General features: G+C 44.5%; 1 protein-coding gene across 3 annotated transcripts in view; it reads left to right on the forward strand.

Annotated features, from left to right (window-relative positions):
• Nucleotides 1-25,716, forward strand: part of LOC122561437 (dynein axonemal heavy chain 3-like) — a 557,691-nt gene that overhangs the window by 61,767 nt on the left and 470,208 nt on the right. For all 3 annotated transcript variants that reach the window (XM_087999740.1, XM_087999741.1, XM_087999742.1), the window contains exons 5-6: nt 20,531-20,904; nt 21,717-21,840. In XM_087999740.1, coding sequence (XP_087855866.1) covers nt 20,531-20,904; nt 21,717-21,840 — 498 coding nt within the window. The remainder of the gene's footprint in view (nt 1-20,530; nt 20,905-21,716; nt 21,841-25,716) is intronic.

Below are 25,716 nucleotides of genomic sequence, written 5' to 3' on the forward strand. Positions count from 1 at the left end.
AACAACTAAAGTTAAAGAAAAATATGGGTCTGCTAGAGTTCCTGGGATTCCAAAGAGAAATTAGAGATAGTATTAGATCCAAAGATTAGTATTAGATCAAAAATTGCCAGGCAAAGCAGCAAGCCTGAGGATTGGGATTAGAGGGGATCCTTAGAAGGAAGAGAGGGGATCTGATTGAAATGTATTAAATTCTAACAGAGCTGGACAGACTAGATACAGGGCAGATGTTTCCCCTGGGTGGGGAGTCTAGAACCGGGGAATACAGTCTCAGTACACAAGGTAGACCATTTCAGACTAAGCTGAGGAAAACTTTCTTCGTTCAAAGAGCTGTGGAAACTTTCACTGTGGAAAGAAATCTGTGGAGGTCAAGTCGCCAAATATATTCAAGAACAAGAGAGATAAATGTTTAGATTTTAAATGCATCAAGGGGATAAAGTGGGAATTTGGCATTGAGATAGAGGATCAGCCATGGTCATATTGAATAGCAGGACAGACTCAAAGGGTTGAATTGCCTACCCCTGCTCCCTAATTTCTACGCCTCTATCAGCAGGTGTACAATGGTGATGATGGAGTGGTGTTAGATCAGTGCAATTAGATATAGAGCTGGAAGAGTGCTATAGCTCTGTCCTGCTGCAGACAATGGATTGATCCCTACCACTCCCCACCTCTTCCTCCGCTACATTGATAACTGCATTGGCGCCACCTCGTGCTCCCGCGAGGAGGTTGAGCAATTCATCAACTTCACCAACACATTCCACCCTGACCTTAAATTTAGCTGGACCATCTCTGACACCTCCCTCCCCTTCCTGGACCTCTCCATCTCCATTAATGACGACCGACTTGACACTGACATTTTTTACAAACCCACCGACTCCCACAGTTACCTGGATTACACCTCTTCCCACCCTACTTCTTGCAAAAATGCCATCCCGTATTCCCAATTCCTCCGCCTCCACCATATCTGCTCCCAGGAGGACCAGTTCCACCACAGAACACACCAGATGGCCTCCTTCTTTAGAGACCGCAATTTCCCTTCCCAAGTGGCTAAAGATGCCCTCCAACGCATCTCATCCACATCCCGCACCTCTACCCTCAGACCCCACCCCTCCAACCGTAACAAGGACAGAACGCCCCTGGTGCTCACCTTCCACCCTACCAACCTTCGCATAAACCAAATCATCTACCGACATTTCCGCCACCTCCAAAAAGACCCCTCCACCAGGGATATATTTCCCTCCCCACCCCTTTCCACCTTCCGCAAAGACCGTTCCTTCCGTGACTACCTGGTCAGGTCCACGCCCCCCTACAACCCACCCTCCCATCCTGGCACTTTCCCCTGCCACCGCAGGAACTGCAAAACCTGCGCCCACACCTTCCTCACCTCCATCCAAGTCCCTAAAGGAGCCTTCCACATCCATCAAAATTTTACCTGCACATCCACCAATATCATTTATTGTATCCGTTGCTCCCGATGTGGTCCCCTCTACATTGGGGAGACTGGACGCCTCCTAGCAGAGCGCTTTAGGGAACATCTCCGGGACACCCGCACCAATCAACCACACCGCCCTGTGGCTCAACATTTCAACTCCTCCTCCCACTCTGCCGAGGACATGGAGGTCCTGGGCCTCCTTCACGCTGCTCCCTCACCACCAGATGCCTGGAGGAAGAACGCCTCATCTTCTGCCTCGGAACACTTCAACCCCAGGGCATCAATGTGAACTTCAACAGCTTCCTCATTTCCCCTTCCCCCACCTCACCCTAGTTCCAAACTTCCAGCTCAGCACTGTCCCCATGACTTGTCCTACCTGCCTATCTTCTTTTCAACCTATCCAATCCACCCTCCTCCTTGACCTATCACCTTCATCCCCTCCGCCACTCATCTATTGTACTCTATGCTACTTTCTCCCCACCCCCACCCTCCTCTCATTTATCTCTCTACCTTTATTCCTGATGAAGGGCTTTTGCCCGAAAAGTCAATTTTACTGCTCCTCAGATGCTGCCTGAACTGCTGTGCTCTTCCAGCACCACTAATCCAGAGCTTGGGATAGAGCCAAAAAAAAGACAAATAACAAACAAAAAACTGGAGACAGTGAGACAGGCACATGCTGGACTGGTAGATAGGAATATATTTGTTGATATGAAGTCAGGAGGCTGTGATTCTCTATCGAGAGAGTTTGGGCCCAGATTGCTGATTATCAGGAGCAGCAGGCATCAAGTAGAACAGCCTCAAGCCAGGAAAATTCAACATCAGACATAAACTGAACACTGAGTCTTAGAAAACAAGTATTATACCAGTCCCAAGACCAAAGGGAATTAACATTCTCTGAGGTGTTTGAGATAATCCTCAGCATTGATGGGAAAATGTTTTTGTTCCTGTTATATTTTTAAATGAAAGCAACAAGGCATTAGGTGGGGAGCTTGGAGCCTGGGGTGGGGTGGGAGGGTGGGGCTGTTGTGAGAAGAGAGGTTTTAATCAGGCTGGAAGGGGTAGGAATCCTGCACTCTCCCCATGTCAGACTGATTAAATATAGGGTAGAAAGGATGGATAGGCTTTTTTTCTGGAAGTCAATCGAGGCCCTTCCATAGGTTGTTAATCAGTTAATGCCATCTTAATGGCTTTGTATCATTGTGGATATTTGACCAGTGGCAGTAAAGCAAACCCTACACTCTTTCACTGTGAACCTACAGGGTTGTGTGGGAGGTCTCGTTATTGGGACCTCAGTCTCTGATTTGATGACCTGACCTCAGAATGGGAGCAGCCAATGAAAGTCGGGACCAGCCCTGTCTCTGACCTCCAAGGGTCCCAGTCCCCAGTGCCCAACCCCCAGTCCCCAGTCCCCAGTCCCTAGTCCCTAGTCCCTAGTCCCTAGTCCCCAATCCCCAATCCCCAGTCCCCAGTCCCCAGTCCCCAGTTCCCAGTCCCCAATCCCCAATCCCCAATCCCCAACCCCCAGTCCCCAACCCCCAGTCCCCAACCCCCAGTCCCCAACCCCCAGTCCCCAACCCCCAGTCCCCAGTCCCCAATCCCCAGTCCCCAGTCCCCAAACCCCAATCCCCAGTCCCCAACCCCCAACCCCCAACCCCCAACCCCCAGTCCCCAGTCCCCAGTCCCCAACCCCCCGTCCCCAACCCCCAGTCCCCAGTCCCCAGTCCCCAACCCCCAGTCCCCAACCCCCATTCCCCAACCCCCAGTCCCCAGTCCCCAACCCCCAGTCCCCAACCCCCAGTCCCCAATCCCCAATCACAAATCCAGCACCATTCACATTTGGCCTAAGCCCCTCAATGATCCTGAGCCTCTACGAGCTGCATTACCAGCAGCTACCACCACTCCTGATAGTGCTTTTAACAATGGAGGAACATCAGCCTCTGATTGGCCAGCAGCATTTAGGGGATGCCATTTCTATTCTAGGGTCTTTCAAACTGGTAAAGGCCTAAAGTTGGCCACTGAAATGCCTGATGGGCCTTAATGGGGCTTCGCAAACTTAAACTCTGCCCATAGAGACATTGAGTACAGGAGGAAGGAGGCCATTCAGCTTGAGAATAAACTTTCAACAATGTTTGCTTGGCTCCTTATGTAAAGTTAATAAACTATTCAGTGTCAGTTTTTTTTACTGTTTCTCCAGCTAATGAAATTGGGTTTTGATTATCTTCTCCTTAGCCAATCAGGTATTTGGGTCTGTCTTCAGTTGGTTTGAGCCAGTTTAGTTTTTGCCCAAAAGTTCTGAGGAAGCATTACAAGACTTAAAACATTAACTCTGCTTCTCTTTCCACGGATGCTGCCTAACCTGCTGAGTTTCCCCAGCATTCTCTATGTTTGTTTCAGATTTCCAACATTCACAGTATTTTGAGTTGAAAACATAAAAATGCTGGAGATCACAGCGAGTTGGGCAGCATCCATGGAGAAACAGCAAGCTAACGTTTCGAGTCTCGATGCCTCTTCATCAGAGCTGAAGTAAAGTGTGCAGGGGGCAGAATTTATGCAATAGGTGAAGGGAGGGGTTAGGAGTGCTAGGGAAGAAAGGATGTTGATAGTTTACATTAAGTAATCAGACTGCTGCGTCTAACATTCCTGATGAAGGGCCTATATCCAAAACGTTGACTCTTCTGCTCCTCAGATGCTGCCTGACCTATTGTGCTTTTCCAGCGCCACACTTTTTGACTCTGATCTCCAGCATCTGCATTTCTCACTTTCTCCCAGAACAATGGCTTGGCTAACCGCCAGACTAGAAAGAATAGACAATCCCACTGGAAGGAGGCGGGCTGGGGGGGGGAGGGGGGGGGGGGGGCGAGCAGGTGATAGAGAATGTAAAAAGCAAAGCTAAAAGAAAGGGAAGGAATGGCTTTACAACTCGAAGGTGTTGAACTCAGTATTGAGCCCAGAAGATTGTAAATTGTCTTGCTTGAAGATGAAATGTTGCTCCTCCAATTTGCACTGTGATTTATTGGAGCATTGCAGCACATCAAGGTCAGACAAATGGGCATGCAAGCAAAATGTGGTGTTAAAATGACCTGCTTTGGGAAGTTCAGGTCCACGCTTGCTCGTGGACTGGAGGTGTTCTGCAAAGCGTTCACCCAGTCTGTGTTTAAATTTGATTCCCTACAGTATGGAAAGAGGCCCTTCGGCCCAACAAGTCCACACCATCAGTAACCCATCCAGACCCATTCCTTGACATTTACCCCCAATAATCACCTAACACCATGGGCAATTTAGCATGGTCAATTCACCTGACCTGCACATCCTTGGACAGTGGGAGGAAACCCACACTGACGTGGGGAGAGTGTGCAAACTGCACACAGATTCGCCCAAGACTGGAATTGAACTCAGGTCCCTGATGCTGTGAGGTAGCAGTGCTAACCACTGAGTCACCATGCCCAATTAGTTTAGTTTCTCCAATGTAGAGTAGGCCGCAGTGGATGCAGCAAATACAATACACAAGAATGGAGCAGATACACCTGCTTCACCTGGAAAGACTGTTTAGGCCCTTGGGTGGTAAGCAGGGAGGAGGTGAAGGGGCAGGTGTTGCACCTTCTGAGGTCATTTGAGAAAGTGCGGTGAGAAGGGGAATGGTGTTTGTGCTTGAGAAATGGACTTGGGTGTCCTGGAGGGAATGATCCTTGTGCAATGCAGACAGAAGGAGCTCTCCTCTCCCAGCCCCCAACCCAGTGGGACTATCTGTTCTTTCCAATCTGGCAGTTAGACCCACCATTGTTCTGCTATTCTCACAATCCGTTCACTTAATCTGAATTAGCAATTTTCTTTCCCCCCAGCACTCCAAACCACCCGCCCCCCCCCCCCACCCCTACTATTGCATAAACGCTGCTGCTCCACACTTCACTTCAGCTCTGATTAAGAGGCATCTCGACTCGAAACATTAGTTTGTTGTCTCTCCATGGATGCCACCTGACCCACTGTGATCACCAACATTTTTTTGTTTTCAGTTCAGATTCCAGTATCTGCAGTAATTTGCTCCTACTATCTGCATTTTGCTTTGTTAGAGGAATACAGTTCACACCAGGAGACATTGAAGACCGAAGAATGTTCATTTTTAACGTATTTCTCTTTTTTTTCCTGTTTTTTTCTCATGTCTATATTATTCACGATGTTACACTAACTTTAAGGAGCATTGCTTGCATTTAAATGGTAAAGAAACAAAAAAAATACAGATTTGAGGAAATTGCAAAGCAGGAAATAAATAGAGAAGGAGAAGCAATTAGTTTGAGATGTTTAATCTTGAACAATGACAACTTTTCCATGCATCTCTCCCATTGTTAATACAATCTTGACAACAGGTTTCTCAGTTACCAAACAGAAATAGGAGAACACGTTTCTGTTGGTATATTGTTAATGAAAATTTGCTCTTTCTATCTAATCCAGCTGATCACATTCAGATCTGATCCCACTGCTTCCTGTTCTCCCCACATTCCTTTATCCTCATCTGTTTCACAAACCGATTCAACTTTCCATAAAGGATAAGGTTGGCCTCAGCCTCTCCTTGCTAAAGCAACTCAAGTTCCAATGATCGTCTCTGTGAAAAAAATTCCTGTCTCCTCAGTCTCTGTGACTATTTTAAATTGATTGACACCTGAAACAGAGGAAGTAGCATTTCCCTTGTCAATCTATCAAAACCTGTCAAAATTTTAAAGGGATTGCCATTAAGCTTTCTCAGCTTGCTGTGTTCCAATGGAAACAGCCCCAGGAACTTGAATCTTTCCTCATTACTCATATTCCTCAACCCTGTTGTCACCTTGGAGCGTCATCTCCTCACTTTGAGCTGTCTACACTGAGAGGTGATATGCTGTCTCTAACGGGGACAAAGATCTCTGATTCACACACAATCAATGTTTTTGTATTAATGCAGAGGAGGACTGCTACAACACCAAGGAGAGCATGAAGAGACTTTCAGAAAGTGAATGGCAGATAGAATCAATTAAAACGAAAGTACGAAGTGGTCCATTGAGTTAAAAAGAATTCCCCTTGAAAAATGAGTCAAAACAGGGAAGAAAGACAAAGGGATCTCAGTGGGCACTGATTTACAACTTGTTAGATGTAGTATCACAAATTAATAAATTCAGCAGACCTCTGGGATTCGTTCCAAGTGGAATAGATTTGAAAAACAGAAAGGTTATCTTAATCCCATATCAAGCATTAGTGAGACCATGCATGGATGCTGTGAATAGTTATTTTGTAAAAATGGATTCAGAGACATTGAAGAATGCACAAGAAAGTTTTGATTGAATAATACCAGAACTAAGAAGTTATAACTGTCAGGAAAAGTTTAAGGGTGGGGTTTCTCAATAAAAGCAGAGACTGAGTTGTGAAGGACCTTGATCAACACATCTGGAGATGTTACAACTTGCAGCAAGACCAACCTAATGACCATAAATATAAAAGAGTCACTGCATTATAGATGACAGATACTTTTAAACTTTACACAACATAATTTGCATTTAAATGAAAATGTAAAAATGTTTAGATTAAAGGAAAAAAGTACAGAAAATAAATTGAAAAAGCAAAGTGATTGGCTTCTCATGCTTATGTCCTGAACAAACTGTATACGTGGCAATAACAGGTTTATCATGCATGACATTCAACTGTTAATTATAATCTTGACAACAGGTTTATCAGTTATCAAACAGAGCCTGCAGATGAACTGCAGCACCAGATATAATTTTCTGTTGGTCTATTGTTAATGCAGGTTTCTCTAGCTGTTTAATTGAATTCAACTGGTTTTTGAAACCTAAAGTGAGAAAAGCATTTGCTTTTCTGTCAAAAACCAATTGAATTCGATTAAACAGCTACAGCAGTTTGCTTTTATCCTTAAATGCCTCACAATTATCCAACAGCCTTTTTTTCCAATGTGATTGCTCAAAACATACTTTGAAGCTAGGTTTGTTTTATAGTCTTAATATGTATATGTCATAGCATCAAAGAGGTCTACAGCACACAAAAAAACCCTGTGGCCCATTGTATTCATGCCGGTCAAAACAAACACCTAACTATTCTAATCCAAAAACCTGTCCACCCTCCAGAAGACGCAAGTCAGGAGTGTAATGCAATACCCTTGATAACCCAGGTGAGTGCACCTCCCAACAACACTCAGAAAACTCAGTACTATCCAGGACCATGCACCTCACGTGAAGGAGTCTATAGCAACTCCCTCCATCAGTCACGCTTAGTAGCAGCAGTGTCTACTATCTACAAGATTCATAACATAGATGTGCCAAAGATCCTTAGACAGCACCTTCCAAACCCATGACGACTTCCACTTCGAATTATAAGGATGACAGATACATGCCAAGTTCCCTTCCTAGCCACTCACTATTCTAATTTGGAAATTTATCACTGTTGCTGGGTCAAAATCACGGAAGTTCCTTACTCAGGGCACATGGACTGTAGTGGTTCAAGAAGGAAGCTTATCACCACTTTCTCAAGGAGCAGTTAGGAATGGGCAATAATCACTGACAAATCAGTGACATCTATATTCCGTGGACAAATGAAGAAATATTGTTATTTACCCAAAGAGTAAGTGAGAAAGGAAAACAGCATTGTTAACATGTGGTTTCCTGAATGAACTGAAAACTCACAGATGTTGCCTCTTCTGTTGGTGCATCTATAATCCACAGCAACACAACATCTCAACAGATGGCCTGGTATAAATTATATAAATGTAGCTAGCTTAATTAGATATAACAGAATTTCACTAAGTTTTCCAAATCTCACTGATTCTGTGCAGAAGTCTCTAGATAATGTTGTTTATGTCTAACTGATGTAATTAACCCATCAAAGGCATGCCAACATCAAACCTGGTGCCCAGTATTGAGTGTTTAACATTTCACCTCTGAAAGTATGGAACAGAGCTGCCTCAATCGATGTGAACTGATTTCTTTGGCTGATCCTTTCTAAATTTTATTTTACAGAAATGGAATAGGTTGGTCTGACCATATAGCCTACAAAGAAACAACATTGGCTGCTTGCATTTATATAACCTCTGAGCTAGTTAAACATCCCAAGGTGTCGCAGTCACATAGAGTCATAAAATCATACAATATGGCCTAACTCTTCCATGCAAACCAGGTTCCCTAAACTGAATTAGTCCCACTTGCCTGCATTTGGCCTATATCCCTCTAAACCCTCCCTTTTCATGTACCTGTCCAAATGTCTTTTAAGTGTTGTAATTGTACCTGCCTCTACCATTTCCTCTGGTAGCTTATTCCATACACGCACCACCCTCTGTGTGAAAAGTTGCCCCTCAGGTCCCTTTTTACATCTTTGTCCTCTCACCGTAAACCTATGCCCCCACCCTAGTTTTACATTCCCATACTCTAGAGAAAAGACGTTGGCAATTCACTGTACATGATGGGATTTGCCCCTCATGAGTTTATAAATCTCCACAAGATTACCCCTTCTCTCCAAAGCTCCAGGGACAAACAGCCTATCCAGCCTCTCCTTATGACTCCAACCTTCTAGTATCAGTAACATGTTTGTAAATCTTTTCTGCACCCTTTCCAGTTTAATAACATCCTTTCTACAGGAGGGCAACCAGAACATATAACAATATTAAGGCAGGCTAGAAGAACATTTTCTGGCAGGTGATCAGAAAGTTAAAGTTTCGCTGAGTGTTTTAATGAGGTAGAAAGGCAGGGAGGTTTAAGAAGAGAATTCCAGGACATTCAGGTGTACCCACTAAACGATGGAATGAATCAGAATAGTCAAGAAGCTAGGACTAGAGAGCACCAACAACACATGGGTGGCTCAGTGGTTAGCACTGTTGCCTCACAGTACCAGAGGTCCCAGGTTCGATTCTCATCTCGGGCAACTGTGTGTGTGGAGTTTGCACATTCTCCCCGTGGCTGCGTGGGTTTCCTCTGGGTGCTCTGGTTTCCTCCTACAGTCCAAAGATGTGCAGGTCAGGTGAATTGGCCATGCTAAATTGCCCGTAGTGTTAGGTGCTTTAGTCAGAGGGAAATGGGTCTGGGTGGGTTTCTCTTCGGAGGGTCGGTGTTGGGCCAAAGGGCCTGTTTCCACACTGTAGGGAATATAATCTAATCAAAGCTTGTGAGGTTGAAGGAGATCACATAAATAGGAAGTGATGGAGGAATTTAAAAACAAACGTGAGATCTCTAAAATCATGATGTTGCCCCAATTGTCAGTAAGCACAGGAGAGATGGCCGAGTAGATTTTGTGAGAGCTGAAATATAACTATAGATTTTCACAGTTTACAGATAAGAGAATGTATGGACCCCAGTCAGGAGTATGTTGGATAATTGATTATAGAAGAAACACAAGGTGGGTGAGTGTTTGCGCAGTAAATGAGCTGAGGAAGGGGTGATGGTCTGGAGGTGCAGCCAAGATGATGGTTTCAGTCTGTCTGCTCATTCACTACTGGCTGTCAGACAAGCAGGAGGGTAATTTAGCAGGAGAGATGATGGTAAGCTAGAGTATCAGCATACCTTGTGGAAACTTAATGCTGTGTTTTTGAATGACCTGCAAAGGGCAGCATGAAGGTGGGAACTGTCAAGAGACTATAATTAGAGTACTTCAGGAAACCAGAGAGAACAGTGCAGGAGCAGGGAAAGATATAGAATCTGTGGCTGTGAGTAAGTGGTTAAGAATGGCACCAGGCAGCAGGTTCAGTCCCACCCAGCTGAGTGGCCATGGAGAGACAAATGCTGGACTACAATTTCATGATCAATTGTATCAAAGGGTATGAAGGATAGATTATCATGGTCACAATCTCAAGTTTAATTTGGACTGTTTGAGTTCTGAGGCAAGGTAATAAGCTAGTGGTCACAGCGTTGCACCTGTAATCCAGAAGGCCATGCTAAAGCTCTGAGAGGTTCAAATCCAATCAGAGCTTCAAATTAATAAAGAGCTGAGATTAAAACCGGATGCTAGATTTTCATCTCAAGGAAAGTAGGAAGAGAAGTCTTTGTTGTGTGGGCGATGGGTTCTGGTGCTTATTGAAGTCTAACCTGGAAAGCAAAAGAAAACCTTGGAAGGATCACGTGACATTGACCCATGTAAGGGAAACAGCAACAACACACCCCACCTTGGCCATCCTGCTAGGTTAGCCGAACTAACATCAGGGGGCTTGTGGTGGTTGGATCCTTCACAGATTGGAATCCAGTAAAAACTATGATCCAGTGCATGGAGGTCAATCATAGGCTGTGACCCAGTGAAGACTGTGATAATGCTCTAATCTGTAACTCGGATCCAGTGCAGACCATGGTCCATCTTATACTATGTTCCATTTCAGTCTGTGATCTATTACAGACTTTGATCTGCTTCATACTGTGATCCATTTCAAACTGATCCACTGCAGACTGTGATCCACCTGACTGCGATCCATTGCAGACTGAGATTTAGTGCAGACTGCACTGTAGACTGGTCCACAGGAATGTGACCTAGTGCAGTCCATGATCCGTCTCAGAGTGTGATCCACCTCAGGCTGGAGTCTAACTGCAGAGTGTGATCCACCTCAGGCTCTGTCTTACTGCAATCTGCGATTCATCTCAGACTGTGATCTAGTGCAGTCTTATGTCGACTATGATTCACGTCAGACTGTGATCTAGTGCCATCTATGATCCATAGTCTGGAACCCATGACAGCTGATAACGGAGAAGCCTTGCTGGAGGATTGAACTATTGTGTGCACTGGGAGTGTCAAGTGGGCTTTCATTGACAACAGACTGACCATTCTGCAAGAGGGAAAATTTCCCCTCAGATTCTGCTTCTGCTGCTTTTTTCATAGATGACTTGGATGAGGAAGTGGAAGGGTGGGTTAATAAGTTTGCTGGTGACACGAAGGTTGGTGCAATAGGACATTGAGAAGTGGCATATGGAATTTGACCTGGAAAAGTGTGAAGTGATTAATTTTGCAAGGTGGAATTTGAATGTAGATTACAGAGTTAAAGGTAGGATTCTTGGTAATGTGGAGGAACAGATGGATTTTGGGGTCCACATCCATAGATCCCTCAAAGTTGCCACCCATGTTGATAGGGTTGTTAAGAAGACGTATGGGGTAGTGGTGTCCTTGACAAGTACGTACCTGTCAGGCAAGGAGGAAGTGGTTGAGCAAGGGAGCTGTGGTTTACTGAAGAGTTGAATCACTTGACAAAAGATAGAAGGAGGTTTATGTTAGGATGAGTCATGAAAGCTCAGTTAGGGCGCTTGAGAGTTACAAGTTAGCCAGGAAGGACCAAAGGACAGAGCTAAGAAGAGTCAGGAGGGGACATTAGAAGTCTTTAGCAGGTAGGATCAAGGAAAACTCTAAAGTTTTCTACAGGTATGTCGGGAATAAAAGAATGACTAGGGTGAGATTGTGGCCAGTCAAGGACAGTAGTGGGAAATTGTGCATGGAGTCTGAAGAGACAGGAGAGGTGCTACATGAATATTTTTTGTCAGTATTCACACAGGAAAAAGACAGTGTTGTCAAGGAGAATACAGAGACACAGGCTATTAGACGAGATGGGATTGAGGTTCATAAGGAGGAGATGTTAGCAATTCTGGAAAGTGTGGAAATAGATAAGTCCCTGGGGTCGGATGGGATTTATCCTAGGATTCCTGGGAAGCCAGGGAGGAGATTGCAGAGCATTTGGCTTTGATCTTTATGTCATCATTGTCTACAGGAATAGTGCCAGAAGACTAGAGGATAGCAAATGTTGTCCCCTTGTTCAAGAAGGGGAGTAGAGACAACCCTGGGAATTATAGACCAGTGAGCCTTACTTCAGTTGTGGGCAAAGTTTTGGAAAGGATTATAGGAAATTGGATTGATAATCATCTATAAAGAAATAATTTGATTAGGGATCATCAACATAGTTTTGTGAAGGGTAGGTTGTACCTCACTAACCTTATTGAGTTCTTTGAGAAGGTGACGAAACAGATGGATGATGGTAAAGCAGTTGATATGGTGTATATTGATTTCAGCAAAGCATTTGATAGGGTTGCCCATGGTAGACTATTGCAGAAAACACGGAGGCATGGGATTGAGGGTGATTTAGCGGTTTGGATCAGAATTTGGCTAGCTGAAATAAGACAGAGGGTGGAGGTTGATGGGAAATGTTTATCTTGGAGTTCAGTTACTAATGGTGTACCACATGGGTCTGTATTGGGTCCACTGCTGTTTGTCATTTTTATAAATGACTTGGATGAGGGCCTAGAAGGATGGATTAGTAAATTTGCGGATGACACTAAGTTTGGTGAAGTTGTGGATAGTGCTGATGGATGATGTAGGTTACAGAGAGACATAGATAAGCTGCAGAGCTGGGCTGAGAGGCGCAAATGGAGTTTAATGTGGGAAAGTATGAGATGATTCACTTTGGAAGGAGTAACAGGGATAAAGAGTACTGGGTGAATGGTAAATTCTTGGTAGTGTGGATGAGCAGAGAGATGTCGGTGTCTATATCCATAGATCCATGAAAGTTGCCACCCAGGGTTATAGGGTTGTTAAGAGGTAATACGGTGTGTTAGTTTTTATTGGTAGAGAGATTGAGTTTTGGAGTTACAAGGTCATGTTGCAGCTGTACAAAACACTGGTACAGCTGCACTTGGAGTATTGCATACAGTTCTGGTAGCGGTATTATAGGAAGGATGTAGAAGCATTAGAAAGAGTGAAGAGGAAATCTACCAAGATGTTGCTTAGTATTGAGGGAAAGTCTTTTGAGGAAAAGCTGAGGGATTTGAGGCTGTTTTTCTTTAAGTGAGAAGAAGGTTAAGGGGTGACTTATTAAAGGCATGCAAGATGGTCAAAGGATTAGATAGGGTGGTGGTGGCTAGCACGAGGGGACATTGCTTTAAAATGAGAGGTGAAAGATATAGGACAGATGTCAGAGTTAGGTTCTTTACTTAGAGCGTAGTAAGAGCATGGAATTCCCTGCCAGCAACAGTAGTGGACTTGCCAACATTAAGGGCATTTAAATGGTATTGGCTAAACACATGGATGATAATGGAATAGTGTAGGTAAGGTGGGCTTGAGATTGGTTTCACAGGTTGGCACAACATCGAGGGCTAAAGGGTTTGTAATGTTCTATGTTCTTGCATTAGCAGGGGAATTGAGTTTAAGAGCCGCGAGGTTATGCTGCATCACTGTAGAGCTCTGGTTAGACCATACTTGGAATATTGTGTTCAGTTCTGGTCGCCTCATTGTAGGAAGGATGTGGAAGCTTTAGAGAGGGTGCAGAGGAGATTTACCAGGATGCTGGCTGGACTGGAGGGCATGTCTTATGAAGAAAGGTTGAGAGAGCTAGGGCTTTTCTCATTGGAGCAAAGAAGGATGAGAGGTGACTCGATAGAGGTGTACAAGATGATGAGAGGCTTAGATAGAGTGAATAGCCAGAGACTTTTCCCCAAAAATGGCTATCATAAGGGGGCATAATTTTCAGGTGATTGGAGGAAGGTTTAGGGGAGATGTCAGAGGAAGGTCCTTTACATAGAGAGTGGTGGGTGTATGGAATGCACTGCCAGCAGTGGTAGTAGGTTCATTAGAAACATTTAAGCAACTTTTGGACAGGCACATGGATGATAGTAAAATGAAGTGTATGTCAGTTAGTTTGATCTTAGAGTAGGATAAAAGGTCGGCACAACATCGAGGGCTGAAGGGCCTGTACTGAGCTGTAACGTTCTGTGTTCTATGTATTCAATTCCTGCCTTAGGACTAACACTCATACTGAATGAATCTATTCCACTGTTGTCAATCTGGACTGAACCTCAGGCTGTCTCAGTCTGTGTATCGCTTTCTGTGAGCAGTCAACGTTGGCAGCATCTATCTTATGCTTTCTTGACTTCTTGTTTCAAAGTTGATTGAAAGAATTGAATTGATGCTCATTCAGCCCAAGACTGTTTCCTTACCTGTTCTTGAACCCTCCCAGAATCAGCAAATAGACATAGCTCCACTTCAAATTCCATTAACTTTTTCTCTGCAAATGTGATACAGCCAACAATTAGACTTACAACTGAGAGTGATGACAGCAGGCAGCTCTGTTTATTGCTGCTATTCCAATCACCTTGACACTGATGATGGTAGAGTGTAGCTGAGTATTTTGCATGTACATTGTGACTTTGGTTCTGTATTTGGGTGAGTGAAGAAGAATTGTTCATGCACAGAAAGTCGAGCTACATGTTGATACTGTGACTTTATTCAAGAAACACACTTACAGCCAAAGTCTGAATTGCAGTGTAATGCATATCAGAGTATCTTTATGAATTGACCAAGTAATTACATTCAATTCATAAAAAGTAGCATGCTGCCACATAACAACAAACAAATTCAGGAAGTAACAGAAAAGAGGTGGATGGGATATTACAAGAAATAAAATTGAATTCAAACGTGCTTTTGAAAATGTATTCATGGGATGTAGCCATTGCTGACTGGGTCAGAATTTATTGCCCAGCCCTAGTTGCCTGTGCGAAAGTGGTGATGTGGTGCCTTACAGTCGTACATTTCACAGCATGGAAAGTGACCTTTTCACTCATTATGGTTTTGCTGTCATCAAGGAGAAAGTGAGGACTGCAGATGCTGGAGATCAGAGCTGAAAATGTGTTGCTGGAAAAGCGCAGCAGGTCAGGCAGCATCCAAGGAACAGGAGAATCGACGTTTCGGGCATTAGCCTGAAGAAGGGCTTATGCCCGAAACGTCGATTCTCCTGCTCCTTGGATGCTGCCTGACCTGCTGCGCTTTTCCAGCAACACATTTTCAGCTTTGCTGGTCATCAAGCAACTATGTCTTCTCATCTCATTTTCCAACGTTTGGCATGTTGCCTTGTCTTCTTTGACACTTCAGTTATTGTCTAAATAAATCTTTAATTTTATGAGGGTCTCCTCTTCTACGATCCTTTCAGGCAGTGAATTCTAGGCACCAATGTCCCAACTCTTTGTGCAAAATATTTTTCCTTATATCTGTCTAAACCTCCTACTCCTTACCTTAAATCTATCATTCCCCTACCCCCGCCTGGATATTGACCCCTCTACTAAGGGGAAACATTTCATCCTATCTATGCCTTTTATAACTCGGTATACCTCAATCAGGTGTCCTGCTCAGCCTTCTCTCCTCAAAGGAAAACAACTCCAGCCTATCTACCCTCTTTATGTCTATATCACGCCAAACCATGCATATCCTGGGAATCTCCTCTTCTCCCTCTCTGAAATCACTGCAGTCCATAAGCTGTAGGTTGACCCACGCTGCTTTTAATTCCAGGATTTTCTCACAATGGAAGGAACAGCAATGTGTTCCAAGTCAGGATGGTGAGTAGCTTGGAGGGGACTTACAGGTGATGGTGGTGTTCCTCTATATCTGTTGCCTTTGTCCTTCTAGATGGAACTGGTGGTGGGTTTGGAAGATGCTGTCTGAGAATCTTTGGTGAATTTCTGCAGCACATCTTGTAGATGGTACACACTGCTGCTACTGGGCATTAGTGATGGAGGGAGTGGATGTTTGTGGATGTGGTGCCAATTAAACACGTTGCTTTGTCTCAAATAGTATCAAACTTCTTGAATGCTGGAACTACACTGATACAGGCAAGTAGGGAATATTCAATCGCACTTCTTACAGGCTTTGAGGAGTCAGGAAATGAATTACTCATTGCAGGATTTCTAGATCTGACCTACTCTTGAAGACATTTTATTTATGTTGTTCAGTTTCTCATCAATGGTAAGCCCCAGGATGTTGATTGTGGGGACTCAGTGGTGGTAACACCATTGAATTTCAAAGGAGCAATAGTTAGTTTGTCTCTTATTGGAGATGGTCATTGCTTGGCATTTGTGTGGCGCAAAGTTTACTTGCCACTTGTCGGTCCAAACCTGATTTTGCTGCACTCAGACACACACTGCTTCAATATCTGAGTGGTGCTGAACATTGTGTATTGCAGCTCTCTGCAGTCTTTCTCTGTTTATGGATTGCAATTGACTGCAGCGGTTCAAGGACAATATGCAATGGGCTAGAAGTGCAGGCCCATCCAGCGAGTCCAACTCCTGCTGAGTAAATAAAGAAAAAAGTACTTTTATACAGCATCCTTCCCAGCCACTGAAAGCCTTCACAGCAAATGGAGACTTTTCAAAGTGTAGTCTCCATTGTCATGCAGGAAACATGGCAGCCAGTTTGTGCACAGCAAGATCCCACAAGCAGCACCACGCCAATGGCCAGCTGATCTCTTTTTCTTTCCTTTTGTTGCAAACAGAAAATCTGGAATTACTCAGCAGGTCTGCCAGTATCTGTTGGGAGAGAAACACAATTAACTGGTTTCTAGTTAATAACTGCTCTTGTGCTTTGTGATACTGAGTGAGGGATCAATATTGGCTAGGAGACACCCTTCACCACCCTGCCCCAACACTGTTCAAGATATTATCACAGGACTTTTCGCATTCATTGAGAGAGTAGGCAGGGTGCTTAGCTGAATACCTCATCAGCATGACAGTCCCTGGGGCAGTGTAGCACTCCTTCAGCATTGCTCGGGAGTGTCAGCCTTGTTTGCTGAGATTAAGTCTCTGGAATGGGACTGTGAATGTTAGCTTTCTGGCTCAGAGACCAAAGTGCGACTGACTGAGCTCCAGCTGACAGAATCATGATGCTTATCTCCCAGCTGAATGACTGAAAGAATCACCCGTGGGCCCACTGTGGATTAAAGCCACCTCTGAAACAAGTCTTGGAAACTCAAGATTTTAAAAATGTTAGAATCTTTCAGAATAAAGTCTTGTAGATTTGGTTTAGTTTCTTTTAGAATGAAACGTGGACATACAAAGAACATTTAAGCAGTGCGGGTGAAATAACTCCACGGATGTCAGTATCCTGTCACGAAGACACATTTTGTTTTCACATGGAGAGCCCTTGAAACTGGTCCAGCTTCCTCAGAGCCAGTTCTCTGAGTGAAAGGAAACCCTGACACTCCTGTTTAAACCTGTCAGCCAGGGCTCCCTGATTGGACCAGATTAACAGCCCCAATCATTGGACTCATATTCTATGAGGTCCACCTAGCTGACCTCATTACAATCACAGCAGTGAACTACCATTTTGGTGATAGTGATGAGAGGAATCTATTCCTTGGTGCTTCACGGAGCTGTTGACAGGGAAGGGATTGTAATGGTCAAGAGAGGGTGGGGATGGATGTAATGAAGGAGATTGATGGGATGATAAATATTATCCTCAGAATCTCTGCCAGCTTCACAAACTTTACAGTCAGGAATGTGAAGGACAAAGGAACACCACCAGTTGCAAGTTTCCCTCCAAGACATTCACCATCCTAACTTGGAATTTGATATTGATGTACAGAGGGATCTTGGAGTGCAAGTCCATAGCTCCCTCCAAGTTGCAGCATAAAGGTGGTAAGGTGGCATGTTTGCCTTCATTAGTTAGAGCATTGAGTATAAAAGTTGGCAATTCATGTTGGATCTGTCTACGACTTTTGTGAGACCATATTTGGAGTATTGTCTGTAGTTATGGTCACCATATTAAAAGAAAGTTGTGTATGCTTTGTTGTAAGGAGAGGTTGGACAAACTTGCATTGTTTTTGCTGGACCATTGGATGCTGAATGGCGACCTGATCAAAGTATATAAAATTATGAGAGATATGGACAAGATGGATAGTTGGAGTCTTTATCCCAGGGTGGAAATGTCAATGGCTGTGGAAGCATAGGTTTAAGGAAAGGGGGGGAAATGTTTAAAGCAGATGTGCAGAGAAAGCTTTTTTAAACACGGAGGGTGGTAGGTGCCTGGAACATGCTGCCAGGGAGGTGGTAGAATCAGATACCTTGGCAATGTTTAAGAGGCTTTTCGACAGATACATGAATGGGCAGGGAATAGAGGGACACAGACCATGTGCGGGGAGATGGAGTTAGTTTGGAATAGTATCACGGTTGGCACAGGCATGGTGTACCATTTTACATTCTAATATAGCATCGTCTCGTCCGTGTTGCTGGGTCAAAATCCTCCAAGTCTCTTCCTAACAGTATTGTGGATCTATCTACATCAGATCAGGTTCAGTGCAGACAAGTGTGAGGTGATGCACTTTTCATAGAACCTCTACTGTATGGAAACAGACCATTAAGCCCAACAAGTCCACAACGGGCGGCACGGTGGCACAGTGGTTAGCACTGCTGCCTCACAGCGCCAGAGACCCGGGTTCAATTCCCGCCTCAGGCGACTGACTGTGTGGAGTTTGCATGTTCTCCCCGTGTCTGCGTGGGTTTCCTCCGGGTGCTCCGGTTTCCTCCCACAGTCCAAAGATGTGCAGGTCAGGTAAATTGGCCATGCTAAATTGCCCGTAGTGTTAGGTAAGTGGTAAATGCAGGGGTATGGGTGGGTTGCGCTTCAGCAGGGCGGTGTGGACTTGTTGGGCCGAAGGGCCTGTTTCCACACTGTAAGTAATCTAATCTAATCTAAACGGCCCTCTGAAGAGTATCCCATTCAGGCTCATTCCCCTACCCTATTACTCTACATTTCCCCAGACTAATGCGCCTAACCTGCACATCTTTGGACTGTGGGAGGGAACCAGAGCACCTGGAGGAAACCCCACAGACATGGGGAGAATGTGCAAGCTCCACACAGATAGCTGCCTGAGGCTGGAATTGAATGCGGGTCCCAGGTGTTGTGAGTCACTTTTGTTAGAACATTGAAAGATAATTCAATATAAGGGGTACAATTCTAAAATGGGTGCAAGAGCAGAGGACCTGGGGGCACATGTGCACAGAGCATTGAAGGTGGCAGGACAAGTGGAGAGAGCTATTAATAAAGCATACCGTGGTCTCAGTTTAATTAATCAAGGCATAGAGTACAAGAGCAAGCTGGTGATGGTGAACTTGTATAAGCCATATTACAGGAAAGATGTGAACACATAGGAGAGAAAGTGCAGAAATGGTTTAAAAGAATGGTTTCAGGAATGAGAAACTTCAAGTGATGAGGATAGATTGAAGAAATTGGGATAGTTTTCAGTGGAGACAAGAAGACTGAGAAATGTTTTGATGAGGGTTTTCAAAATCATGAGTGGATTGGACAGAGTAGATAAGGAGAAGCTGTTCCTGGTCATGTAATGAACAAGAATGAGTGAGCATGGGTTTAAAGTGATGTCAAAAGAAAAAAGGATGATTTTAGAAAAAGACCTTTTCTCACTTCAAGTAGTGAGGATTTTGGACTACAGTGCCTGGGAATGGTGTGAAGGCAGGTTCAATTGAAACATACAAGAAGGGCATTGGATGGTTATTTGGGCTGAAATGGTGTACAGGGTTATGGGGGAAAGGCAGAAGATTGGCATTGGGTGCAGGCATGATAGGTTGAATGGTCTCCTGCCCACAACAATTCTGTGATTCTGTGAAAGGGGCAGCGGTTTAGGAGGGCAACTCACCTTCATCTTCTCAAGGGACATTTCGAGATGGGCAAGCATCCCTTGAGGAAATACAGAGTCTGTTCCACACATGAATTGTAACAGAATATTTCATTGCACCATGTTGTGTGACTCCATGAAATATCTAAGGTACAATTTAATTTTCAGCAACGATAGAAAATCAAATTAGCATCGGGGTTAAAGTTTCAGTTCACTGAATCCCTCAGCTCAATGATGCAATGCAATGATGTAATCAACGTTCCTGAAGTTTGTGTTTCTAGTCTGACAGCAATGCTCACTTCAAGAGATACTGTGACCCTAGGGGGTGTGGGGGAGATGTGGTGTTGGAATAGTCTCTGAAATAGCTAGGCTGGAGCTCCGATTGCTCAGATTTAGCTGGGTTGTACAGAGCTCTCCCAACACTGAGCAGGAGCAATTCTTCAGCCAATCTGAAAAGAGAGAGAAAAAAATGAAATCGCTATGGTAACTGGCAGGAGGTTTAGCACAGCTTCCTTTCAAAAAGAACCGTCAGAGCTTGTGACAGTGGGGAGAGGAGCGTTGATTTTGAAAACCTCTAGCAGATCAGGCTGAGTGCAAGCCCCTGATAAAGAGTGATGAGACTGAGGTGGTTTGGTTCTCTAGGGGCACAGCCCCACGGGGCTGGAGGGAAGATATGAAGGGGAGTTAACAAGGCTTGTGATTTTCAAATGATCTTTCCTTTGCAGGTTTAGTCCTCAAAGGCAGCTTCAGTGTGAATGGACTCTCAGAGATCACAATGAGGCTTGCTCGGACGTGGCAACTCAAGGCACTGAATTTTACACCGAAAGCCCAGCCTTCAAGATGTGGGTCCTGGGCCGGGAGCTCCAGGTTCTGGACAGTCTCCCCCCCATCCACAGCCACTTCAAACTGGGAATTTCCTGCTCTCCCGAGAGGGCAAGGTGGAGCCAGCCCCCACAGGGGGCAGGGGGACGCTCGGAGACCAGGATTGTGGGGGAAGAGGTGGCAAGTGAGGAGAGGTCCCAGGAAGACTGGGGAGCTGCAACAGAACCCCAGAAGCAAGAGGCTGGACCTGCGGAATTTTGTCTCCCTGCAGAATGTGGTGAGTTAATTCCCATGTTGCTGTTCCTGTGCACTTTGGAAATTGATTTGCACTTGTCCAAAACAAAAAGTCATGGTGCTTTTAAAGTTTAATGTTTGGGGATAGTAAGGATGTGTTTCAAACACTCATGAGTCCCTGAGAGAAGAAAGATTTCATCTCATCTCTGCTTTGTCAGCTGTCCGAAATCATTCCTGAATAAAATGAGCTGCAGCAAGAAGGCAGGGTGTTTAATCTGTGCAGCTACAGTTCAAAAGTAAAGCAACCAATTCTTATCCAGTATTGAGTGACAGCCTGTACATTCCAAATTGCCTGTGTGCTGTAAGCTTAAACTCTGCTTCCAGTTTTGCTTGTCCTGTCCCTCCTTTTAGTCCCCCTGCTCACCCCTATATAGTCTTTCCAATCTCAGATGCAGAAGGCCATTCAGTATTAATGTGCATCAAGGTGTGAACAAACTCCAGAAAAACCCATGAAGACAGCAGTTTCTCATTGAAATAAAGAGGGTGGGAAATAACCTGGCAGCCTATATTGTTCATTTTCACTCACTATTCACATGGAAAATGACTCGGTGATAATCAAATAGAAATGGAAACCCCATCAGAATCTGCACTGTTGAGGGAGATGGAATCAGGAATGTGTCACTGATTCTCAGATTGAGCAGCTCTGGTTTAGTCCAGTATGGTGAAGAATTAACTGTTGAATCTACACTCAGTATGATGGCTGCTGCTTGACCTGACATTAAGTTGATGGACTCACATGTCAATCAGTCACGATCTCTCCTAACCTGCTGCCTTTATTTTGTCCAATACATTCAGATGAAGATTATACCCTCCATGATGAAGCAACAAGGGCAGCTCTGGGCATCTTTTTTATCTCAGCCAAACATTCGACACATGGCTTATCAAGACCAGCTACTCCCAGAGAAGATCAGTTAGTGAGGTACACATTCTGCACTTGTGTATGTGTGTGTGTTTGTTAATGTGTGTAACTCCACATTTGTGATAGTGTGTGTATATGTGAGTGTGAGTTACTGCATATATGTGGTAGTGTATTGGAGCGTGCATGTTTTGGCATTTGTAATTAACAAACGAGTTGAAGATTATCGGGAGTAACTGGGAATGTGGAGTGAAGGCTGCAGTCAGATCAGCTGTGATCTTGTTGAATGATGGAGACTTGAGGGGCCGAGTGGCCTATTCCTGCTCCTACTTCATGTATTTTGTATAATTGTGCTGGTGTGTGTTATTGTGCCTGTGTTGTAGCATTGTGTGTGTTATAGAGTGTGTTAGTGTGTGTGTTACCATGTGTGTTACTGTATCTGTGTTATCGTGAGTGTGTTAGTATGACTGTGCTGTAGCTTGTGTGTCTTATAGAATATGTATTCATGTTTGCATTGTGCTGCATATTGGTGTGTCAATGTTATAGCACACGCGTGTCAGAGATTGTGTGTTTATAGTGTGTGTTAGTGTTTGTGTAGTGCTGTGTGTTAGTTTATCTGTGTTTACAGTGTGTCTTAGTGTGCCTGTGTTAGTGTGCCTGTGTGTTAGTGTGCCTGTGTGTGTTAGTGTGCCTGTGTGTTAGTGTGTCCATGTTAGCACGTGTGTCACTGTGTCTGTGTTAGTGTGCCTGTCTGTGTTAGTGTGCCTGCGTTGGCACATGTGTTACTGAGTCTCTGTTAGTGTACCTGTGTGTATTAGTGTATCCGAGTTAGCACGTGTGTTACTGTGCCTGTATTAGTGTGCCTGTGTGTGTTAGTGTGTCCATGTTAGCACGTGTGTTACTGTGCCTGTATTAGTGTGCCTGTGTGTGTTAATGTATCCGAGTTAGCACGTGTGTTACTGTGTCTGTATTCGTGTGCCTGTGTGTGTTAGTGTGTCCGTGTTAGTATGTGTGTCACTGTGTCTCTGTTAGTGTGCCTGTGTGTGTTAGTGTGTCCGTGTTAGCACATGTGTCACTGTGTCTGTATTAGTATGCCTGTGTGTGTTAGTGTGTCCATGTTAGCATGTGTGTTACTGTGTCTGTATTAGTGTGCCTGTGTGTGTTAGTGTGTCCGTGTTAGCATGTGTGTTACTGTGTCTGTATAGTGTGCCTGTGTGTGTTAGTGTGTCAAGTGTTAGCATGTGTGTTACTGTGTCTGTATTAGTGTGCCTGTGTGTGCCAGTGTGTCCATGTTAGCACGTGTGTTACTGTGTCTGTATTAGTGTGCCTGTGTGTGTTAGTGTGTCCGTGTTAGCACGTGTGTTTCTGTGTCTGTATTCGTGTGCTTGTGTGTGTTAGTGTGTCCGTGTTAGCACGTGTGTTACTGTGTCTGTATTAGTGTGCCTGAGTGTGTTAGTGTGTTCATGTTAGCACGTGTGTTACTGTGTCTGTATTAGTGTGCCTGTGTGTGTGTGTGTCCGTGTTAGCACGTGTTACTATGTCTGTATTAGTGTGCCTGTGTGTGTTAGTGTGTCCGTGTTAGCACATGTGTCACTGTGCCTCTGTTAGTGTGCCTGTGTGTGTTAGCGTTTCCGTGTTAGCACATGTGTCACTGTGTCTCTGTTAGTGTGCCTGTGTGTGTTAGTGTGTCCGTGTTAGCACGTGTGTCACTGTGTCTGTATTAGTGTACCTGTGTGTGTTAGTGTGTTCGTGTTAGCACGTGTGTTACTGTATCTGTATTAGTGTGCCTGTGTGTGTTAGTGTGTCCGTGTTAGCACGTGTGTTACTGTGTCTGTGTTAGTGTGCCTGTGTGTCAGTGTTACACGTGTGTCACTGTGTCTGTATTAGTTTGCCTGTGTGTGTTGGTGTGTCCATGTTAGCATGTGTGTCACTGTGTCTGTGTTAGTATACCTGTGTGTGTTAGTGTGTCCGTGTTAGCACGTGTGTTACTGTGTCTGTATTAGTGTACCTGTGTTTGTTAATGTGTCCGTGTTAGCACGTGTGATACTGTGTTTGTATTAGTGTACCTGTGTTTGTTAGTGTGTCCGTGTTAGCACGTGTGTCACTGTGTCTGTGTTAGTGTACCTGTGTTTGTTAGTGTGTCCGTGTTAGCACGTGTGTCACTGTGTCTGTGTTAGTGTACCTGTGTTTGTTAGTGTCCGTGTTAGCACGTGTCACTGTGTCTGTATTCGTGTGCTTGTGTTTGTTAGTGTGTACGTGTTAGCACATGTATCTCTGTGTCTGCGTTAGCGTGCCTGTATGCATTCCAGTGTTACAGTATGCATGTATTACAGTTCTAGTGCATGCATCTTAGCATGTGTGCATAGTAATCATGTTAGTGTATGCATGTTAACGTGTATGTATTAGTGTGTTATCACAGGACTAGCCTCCATTCTGAGAGCCTTGTACTTTATAAAGAAACTTGCCTTTCATTTTAATTGCTCGTCAAATGGAATTAAACACAGCATGCTTTCTCTTGCCTTTTGAAGGCTGAAGAATGAAAAGATTCCTCTAGTATCAATTAGATACAGTGTTATTAATGTTCAGAATTTTTAAATATGTAAAAATTATTACTCTCATCAGCCTTGGCTCAGTGGTAGCACTCTGAGCTCTGAGTCAGAAGGTCATAAGTTTGAACATGTAAACCAGGCTGACTGAGACCTGCATTGGTGAAGGGCTAAAGTTCGGACCAGTTATCAGCACAACTCACTTCTGCTATCACAGGTAAATGTAAAAAACCCCAGGCAACTACTTGAGAGCTTCTCCCAGTGACTTAGTGATATTTAACTCTCAACCAGTATCTGGGAAATACATCATCTGTTTATTAAATCACTTTGCTGTTTGTGGGGGCTTGCTTTGCGAACATTGACTGCTACATTAGCAACGTGACTCTGGTTCAGAAGTATGTCATTGGCTGAGAAGTGTTGTGTTGTGGCCGGGTGAGGGGCATTGCTGAATTTATGAAAAGCTGGGATAAAAGTGCCAGCAAGGATGCTGTATGTGCAGTGGATGATTTGGAATGTTTCATTTTCTGTATGCTGTGGTCTTTTTCACTGCCCGTTTCTGCATGTATATCAGCAATAGCTCCAAATGCCACTCCAGAGCTTTAACCTCGGCAAAAACACTGAGGAGGGAGGGAAGGAGGAAAAGCATCCTACCCAGACCTACCCCCTAACCTGTAACTTGCATTTGCCGTGGCCAATCCACCTAGCATGCACATCCCTGGAGACTATGGGCATGTTAGCATGATCAATCCACCTAACCTGCACATCTTTGGACAGTGGGAGAAAACCAGAGCACATGGAGGAACCCCATGATGAGAATGTCCAAACTCCACAGAGACAGTCTCCTGAGGCGGGAATTGAACTCGGGTCCCTGGTGCTGTGAGGCAATAGTGCCAACCATGGTGCTTTCCCTAGATGCAGAGCTTGAAATGAAAGGGATGAAAAGACCTCAGAATCAAACCAAGGGCAGCAACAGACTCAGGAAAAAAAGCAACAGAAAACACTGGAAATAACCAGTGGGGCATTGCACTATCTGTGGACAGAGAGAAACAGAAAGTGGGGAACATGGAAAGGGATCAAAGAGCAGGCGGGGTTTGTAATGGGGTGAAGGGCATGATGAAGTCAATGATAACGCAGGATAAAGAGAGTGGGAATGGGGAGCAAAAGAGACATAACAGGAGTCTAAGGGAGGTGTGAATGGCAAGGTTCACTTCTGCCTTCCACATCAAGGGATGGTCAGGCAGGTTCAAGGGAGGCTGAAGAGCGAGTCACCCTGGGCATCATGATACAGGAGAGAGATGAGTGAGAACCAAACTGAAAATTGGGAGGAGTTGGGAGTAGGTGTTTCAGGAGGAAGAGGAGACGAACATTGTCCTTAGTTTCCAAGCTGCTCCTA

Source organism: Chiloscyllium plagiosum, unplaced genomic scaffold (genome assembly GCF_037043375.1).
Source record: "Chiloscyllium plagiosum isolate Xiang-an unplaced genomic scaffold, Cpla_swu_hap1 HiC_scaffold_23, whole genome shotgun sequence".
Classification (NCBI taxonomy): Eukaryota; Metazoa; Chordata; class Chondrichthyes; order Orectolobiformes; family Hemiscylliidae; genus Chiloscyllium; species Chiloscyllium plagiosum.